The sequence below is a fragment of the Trachemys scripta genome, chromosome 1 (assembly GCF_013100865.1).
Source record: "Trachemys scripta elegans isolate TJP31775 chromosome 1, CAS_Tse_1.0, whole genome shotgun sequence".
Classification (NCBI taxonomy): Eukaryota; Metazoa; Chordata; order Testudines; family Emydidae; genus Trachemys; species Trachemys scripta.
The window spans coordinates 136,866,286-136,873,195 of NC_048298.1; the positions used below are offsets into that span (position 1 = coordinate 136,866,286).

The window sequence follows — 6,910 nt, forward strand, 5'->3', positions numbered from 1 at the left end:
AAGACAGACATGCTCCAGAGTGGGGGGCTGATTTACCCCAGGCCCTGTCCCTGCCAGAGGAGGGAGCGGTAAGTCTGGCAAAGCAGAAAATAGATGTGGCAAGGCACCCTTTCACTTGGATAAAGTTTTCTTCTTCAGCTTTTCTCTTAAACAGTTGTGCAACATTAATCTGACTGAGTGCTGTTAAACTGCTTCTGCATTCCACTCCAGAAGTGGTTGCACTTCAATACTGGCTGAGTGAATACTAGAAATACAGACCGTAAAGCATTTTGAGACCCTTCCATCTGGAAGATACTACAAAAATATGTGATGACTTTTGTTTTCAGTAAGGTTACTTGTTACTATGCACTATACCTAAGCAGAAAAACAGCCAAAGAACATTTACACAAATACAGACACAGTGTTGCATCAAACTATTTATTCTGTAGAGTTGGAAAGTCTAATATATGGCTGAGGAAAGATAGTGGAAGATAGTACTGGTCACATGGCATGAGAGCATCTCAGTTAGCAGCGATGGTATTTTGGATCCAGGAGACATAGTTGCACACTTTAGTGTAGACCCCAGGGTAGCCTCTCTGTGCACAACCAATTCCCCAGGAGACAATCCCCTGGAGGCTCCCATTGCAGACTACTGGGCCACCGGAATCCCCCTGCAACAAAGATTGGAAATGGGGTTTAGCAGGCATTACAATCAAGAGGGGATTCTGCCTTTTGGACAAAGTAGCAGGGATACTAAGTCCTTTTGGTGGCTTATGGGAAAGTCTAGTAATGAGAGGGGCAGTTTGAGAGTGCTGATCTCATGTCAGCCTTGATATCACATTTTAAGTGAAAGGTGCTAGATGAAAAGCCCACAGGATGGGAATGTTCTGTTTATTCAGAAAAGAAGTATGGCACAGACAGCTTCACACAAGTCCACTCTGTCTCATGTTAATGGCCTGTGGCCTGGAGACACCATATCTAAATGCCAAAAGGGAATTTCTTTTTCATTGGTTAGAGACAAAGGACAATCTGCTGGTTCCAAGTATTTGGCTGGGATTCAGGAGAAGTGAGTAGTGCTCATGGTTCTGCCAGGAACTTTCCAAGTCATCCACATACTGATTTGCAAGCTCCCATTGACCCCAAGACAAGTTGAGCTGAAAACTGGGCTATCGAATCATCCTGTGCTTCAGTGTTCCATCAGTACATATGAATTGTGAGGATCAATCCATTCATGTGTTCTGTTGGGCGTGAATGTACATGATGATACGTCCCTCAGAACAACCCGCAGAGCCAACATTTCTAAAGTGGCCATTGATTTTGGATATCTCCACTTTGGGGACCCACCTCAAGACACCTTGATACTGATTTTAATGTATGCTAAGCACCTGCATCTTTTAAAGGCTTAAGTTGGAGCAGCAGGTGTTCACGGCCTCTGAAATCCAGGGCCAAGGAGTCTCAAGTCTGGCATCAAAAAATAGAGGCATTCAAAATCCATGACTGATATTGAAAACTTTAGTCTAACTAACTAAATAAAAATCAGTCCTTGGCCTCTGCTGAGACTGCCAAGAATGGGGCCAAGAAGCATCACCAAAAATGGTGTGTTATGAGGTGAGGACAAGTTTCCAACTAGGAAATAGACCAAGAGTGAGCAACATATCAGCCAGCAACAGATTTCAGTCCTTCAGGCAATAACTAACCATGTGTGATGCCTATTTTGTAGAGGGTTGAGTAGGGGTGGAGGGTAGAGACAAGTGAGAGGTGTGGGGGAGCTGTTTTACCTGGCAGGAATCTTTGCCCCCCTCCAGGTATCCGATACAGATCATGTTGCTAGTGATTTGTCCTGGATAGGCGCTGCTGCACTGGCTGGAGGACAGGACAGGAGCTTTCAGGCACTGCAGGAGGTCAGGGTAGTTAGCTACAAGAAAGGGGAGGCAAATTAATAATGGAAATCCTTGAATTCATTGTGAAATTACAGCTGACCTTTCAGTAACTGGAACAGTGCCTTCTCGCTAAGTGACATTTCTATCCCCTTGGCTTTTTCTCCAGCAGCTCCCAGCTTTCCCACAGGATCATTATCATAGCATAGGGACTCCCTTCCTCCAGAGGGATCAGAATCCACAACTGGGGATTTGTTCAGCCTGATCCATTGCACGGATTAAACTCTCTGGATTCCAGAAAATGGGCAGCCAATTGGGCTAAGAAAAGAGCAGCACAAAGATTAGAGGAAATCAGTGAACGGAAAAGACCAGTTGGATCACTCTGAGCCAGCTTCTGCACTGGAGTCATGGGTGGTAGTGTAGCCTATGGATAAGTAGCCAGATACCCCAAGTGGATTTGGGTCATTCTGTCCATCCCTTTTCCTGCTCCTTAGGCTAGTGCAGGAGTCATAGTGTAAAAATGGAGTTATAATGTAATAATCTTAAATTTGCAATAAAATATTTTGCCATCCTTAGAGGCATGGATAACCCATTGAGTTCATTGATCTCAGGGGGAACTGTGGGTGCTCAGCAACTCTCAGGATCTGGCCCATTGAATGTCCCAAATAATGGTGATGGAGGGCTTCCTCCTGAATATCATAGAGAAATGTGTTTCGTGCTTCAGCCTGCCCCATGCCAATAATAAAGAACAAGAGAAAATCAAGGATATTAGAAGAGAACATATTTAAATAAGACAAAGGGCCCCTGCTCTCCACAGGCTTTTCCCTTTGAGCCATGATTCCTCACATGGGTTCTCTCTTCAAACCACCTCCCTTACAAGTGCTATCCCTTCCCCAAACTCTCTTCCCTGGGGCCCACCACTGGGTCAATAAAGCTCTCCAGGGTCCTAGTGAAGCTCTACACTCTCAGAGGAGCACTCACTGCCACTGCTGAGGGTGTTGCCCCAGCCAGAGATCAGGCACTGGGTGCCAGTGGCCACACAGCTGGTCGGAAGGGCAATTGTCTTGACGTAGGAGTTGAGGGTTGCTGCACTGGACAGCTTGATGAGCATGATGTCATTGTTCAGCGTCTGGGAGCTGTAGCTGGGGTGACGGATGACTTTGGCTGACGCAATGAACTGCTCAGTTCCTTCATTGACTGCAATGTTGTGTTCTCCAAGCCTCACCTGGATAGAGCTGGAAAAGAGGAAGGAATAACAGCATCCTCACCAGCACTGTCACCATCGTTATTCATCATCATTATCATAACAACCCTCAACATCACTATGGATATTACCACAACTATAGTTGCCATCAACACCAGCACTAAGGTCTCTGTTGCTCTAGTTCAGTGGGTAGCTCTCTAGCTTCAAGTTAACACACCAAGATTCAGATTCATACCCAATCCACAGTGCAGGAAAGTCCTGGGAGCACTGCTTTGGCTGAAGCACAATTTGGGGAGCGGGGAGAGGAGACCTGAGTGATATTCTGATTGGCCTACACCCCTCTGCACATGTCACAGAACTAGAGATGGTCAACACGAGGGACAAATTTCCACAAAAATTGTTGTCAAAAATTGGTCCTTTTATTCTTTGGCAAATATCAATATTTGAAAAATTTTGGCCAGCTCTATACATATCTCTCTGTGCTTTATTTTTTTCTATTTCTAAAAATTTCTAATAATTCCTACCTCACAAGGGTGTTTTGAGGCTTAATTCAAGAGCTTTGAGCTTCTCAGGAGAAGGTGCTGTAGAAGTGAAAAGTACTATTCTTTCTGGTGGAAAAGGGAGCTGAGTGGTGTCATAACTATAAAGGGAAGGGTAATAGCTGTCCTGTGTACAGTACTATAAATCCCTCCTGGCCAGAGACTCCAAAATCCTTTTCCCTGTAAAGGGTTAAGAAGCTCAGGTAACCTGGCTGGCATCTGACCTAAAGGACCAATAAGGGGACAAGATACTTTCAAATCTTGAGGGGGGAAGGCTTTTGTTTGTGTTCTTTGTTTGGGAGTGTGTTCGTTCTCGGGGACTGAGAGGGACCAGACATCAATCCAGGTTCTCCACATCTTTCTAAACAAGCCTCTCCTATTTCAAACTTGTAAGTAAATAGCCAGGCAAGGCGTGTTAGTTTTCCTTTGTTTTCTCAACTTGTAAATGTACCTTTTACTAGAGTGTTTATCTTTGTTTGCTGTACTTTGAACCTGAGACTAGAGGGGAGTCCTCTGAGCTCTTTAAGTTTGATTACCCTGTAAGGTTAATTTCCATACTGATTTTACAGAGATGATTTTTACCTTTTTCTTTAATTAAAAACCTTCTTTTTAAGAACCTGATTGATTTTTCCTTGTTTTAGATCCAAAGGGATTTTGGATCTTGATTCACCAGGAGTTGGTGGGAGGAAGGAGGGGGGATGGTTAATTTCTCCCTGTTGTAGATCCCAGGGGGGGTTGGAACTGATTCACCAGGAGTTGGTGGGAGGAAGGAGGGGAATGGTTAATTTCCCCTTGTTTTAAATCCAAGGGGTTTGGATTTGTTTTCACCAGGGAATGGGTGAAGGTTTTTCAAGGCTTCCCAGGGAGGGAATCCATTGAAATGGTGGGAGCCGAACCAGAGCTAAGCTGGTAGTTAAGCTTAGAAGTTTTCATGCAGGCCCCTACATTTGTACCCTAAAGTTCAAAGTGGGGATCCAGCCCTGACAGTGGCAAGAAAGGCTCTGCTTTAAAGGAGACAGTACACTGAGCTCCTACCTACTCCTCTTTGGTGGGATCCCAATGATGGCCCTACAAGGCAGCACTGAAGAAGCAGTGGGTATTGCACTGTTTGAAGAGCTGCCCCACAGTGGAGATGTCTGGTAACCTGGCATGTTGCAAATTAAAGATATCAAGGTGATTTACAGAAATAGTCTGGGAAAACCCTGGTGTCCCTATCAAACCATTCCCCCATCCCAACAGTCAACAAAATAGGCTCTAACAAGGCTACAGGTGAGTTGTTAGAAAAGAACTGTGACACATAGTCCCTGCATGACCACTGCACTGTCACCAGGCAAAGTGCTTTGGCATCCCAAGAATGTGTATGGTGGTGGAGAGATGCCCATTTTGCTCTGCTCTGCTCTTCATTCATTCATTCTTTGTTAGTCCATCATTCCACTTTTTGCAACTTTGCTTCATGATCCAACTCCCACAAAGCCAATTTCCTCCCTAAGGAAAAAAAGAGACTTCCAGAAACTACTAGACCGCTGTAGGGCACTTTGATCTGGAGGGGTGATTCCAAGCTCAGGGAAACATTCTTGTGCTAGCTCTAATTGAACAAGCATGCTAAAAGTAAGAGTGAAGCCATGGCAGTGCAAGTGGTGGGAAGGACTAGCAGCCCCAAGTATGTTCCTATGGGCTCAGATGGGTAAGTGCTTGGGGGTGGCTAACCCTTCCTACCACTCACACTGATACAGCTACACTCTATTTTCAGCATATATGTCTCCTTGAGTTGGGAATCACACCTCCAGCTCGAAGTGTAGACATACCCATCAATGGTCACCAGGACAGGTGCCTCATGCTAGGACATTAGATTCAGTACTAACTCAGAAACAAAGGTCACCCAGTACTGAATCATCACCTCATGTAGCACAGTATCCTCCTCTGGAGCACTGCAGTCAGTACTGACGCAGAAACCAGAGTCTCTCCTGGGCCTCTCTTCACTTCTTGAAGGACTCAGGAATTTCTTGACAGTCTCCCCTGACCCATGCTTAGTTAATCAGATGTGACACTCTCAGAGCAAACGGGCATTACGGCTAGAGGGGAAGCAGTAGTTTAATAGCACAAATATTTTCTACTCACGATTTGTAGCAGTGAGCGGCTGAGACAACCCATCTGCTGTTAATGAGGGCGCCTCCGCAGAAATGGTACCCGATGTTCAGGGATGCCTGGTAGGGCAAAGAGTTCTTTGAACAGGTGTAGCCTCCCACAATCTTGTCATCATCAGCATCATCGATGGGGAAGGCAACTGGGTGAAAGAGGAAGATATAAATTAATATCTATTATGGGGATCATGGAGCCCATCTGGATGAGGGGATTGGGAATGGGATATGATGCCTCTCACTTTTAGAACGCTGACTTCGCTTCAAGCTCAAACTGGTGGTGGCCAAAAGGTCTCCACAGCTGATGGCTCTTGGTTGGTTGCTCTATTAAATCAGGCTGTGGGACTCAATCAGTCCAGCTTCTAGTGCCCATGTGTCCATATTACAATCAAACACTGTGACAATTAGCCCATGGCTGATAGTCTCAGCAGAGAGGTCAGGGTGTGTGCATGTTTGGAGGTCAAGATAGATTGCACTAGTGTTGCCTTGGCAATTTGGGGGATAAAACAGGACTTCACCCTCCAGCACTATGCAATCTGGCACTTTTCATCACATCTAAACTTCACTGTAAAGTACAATAAAAATGAACTTACCAGCCACTCCCAGAAAGGCTACAACCAGGATGTATTTCATGGTCTTCCTAAGGATCCAAACACAACTCTGTAGACTAGAGGAGGGAATTGCTAGGTATTTATCCTCCTGAACTGGCCTTATCTCCAGCCCAAGGATTTCACCAAAGGAAAATAAACAATGGAAAGTTTGAAAACCCAACTTTAGGCATTTATCAGGCACAGGTAGCAAAAAAATTTAAAAAAAAACAAAACCCACAGTTAATCATAAACTTTCCGTCAGCTATTTTTAAAATTATTAAGATTCAGCCTTCAATTTAAAAATTAAATGGGAGCTTTGGACAGTTTTTTCTTTGATTTTATTCCAGGATTTGTTAGTGCACTATTTACCCAGATCAAAGCACAAAACCTTTTTGAGATTCATCTGCCTTTCTAGAATGTACATTTTCTTTCCAGTAGTTAAAAGATACTATAAATCAGAGTTGGAGAAGACCTTTTATTAGGTTGTCTCTTGTCCATGTCCTCTTCCTGGCCAATGCAGGTTTATTTTTATAAAGTAGAACCTCAGAGTTATGAACACCAGAGTTACAAACTGACTGGTCAA

At 44.5% G+C, this 6,910-nt stretch overlaps 1 protein-coding gene across 1 annotated transcript; it reads right to left on the reverse strand.

Moving 5' to 3' along the window:
• Positions 1–438: 438 nt before the first annotated feature.
• On the reverse strand, positions 439–6,406 carry LOC117885250 (trypsin I-P38-like). The gene is made up of 5 exons (XM_034786520.1): positions 6,331–6,406; positions 5,718–5,883; positions 2,838–3,091; positions 1,758–1,894; positions 439–650 (listed from the first exon to the last, which is right to left on the reverse strand). Exons 1-5 carry the CDS (start codon positions 6,368–6,370, stop codon positions 501–503), a joined length of 747 nt encoding a protein of 248 aa, XP_034642411.1. The 5' UTR covers positions 6,371–6,406; the 3' UTR covers positions 439–500.
• Between the last annotated feature and the right edge of the window lie 504 nt (positions 6,407–6,910).

What these genes read in the sequence shown, in the direction of transcription:
- LOC117885250 (XM_034786520.1), bottom strand. Translation starts at nt 6,370, where the DNA reads ATGAAATACATCCTGGTTGTAGCCTTTCTGGGAGTGGCTG. An exon ending in AGCCTTTCTGGGAGTGGCTG is followed by an intron (nt 5,884 to 6,330) that starts GTAAGTTCATTT and finishes TCTTTCACCCAG; the next exon opens with TTGCCTTCCCCATCGATGAT. An exon ending in GGGGCAAAGATTCCTGCCAG is followed by an intron (nt 651 to 1,757) that starts GTAAAACAGCTC and finishes TCTTTGTTGCAG; the next exon opens with GGGGATTCCGGTGGCCCAGT.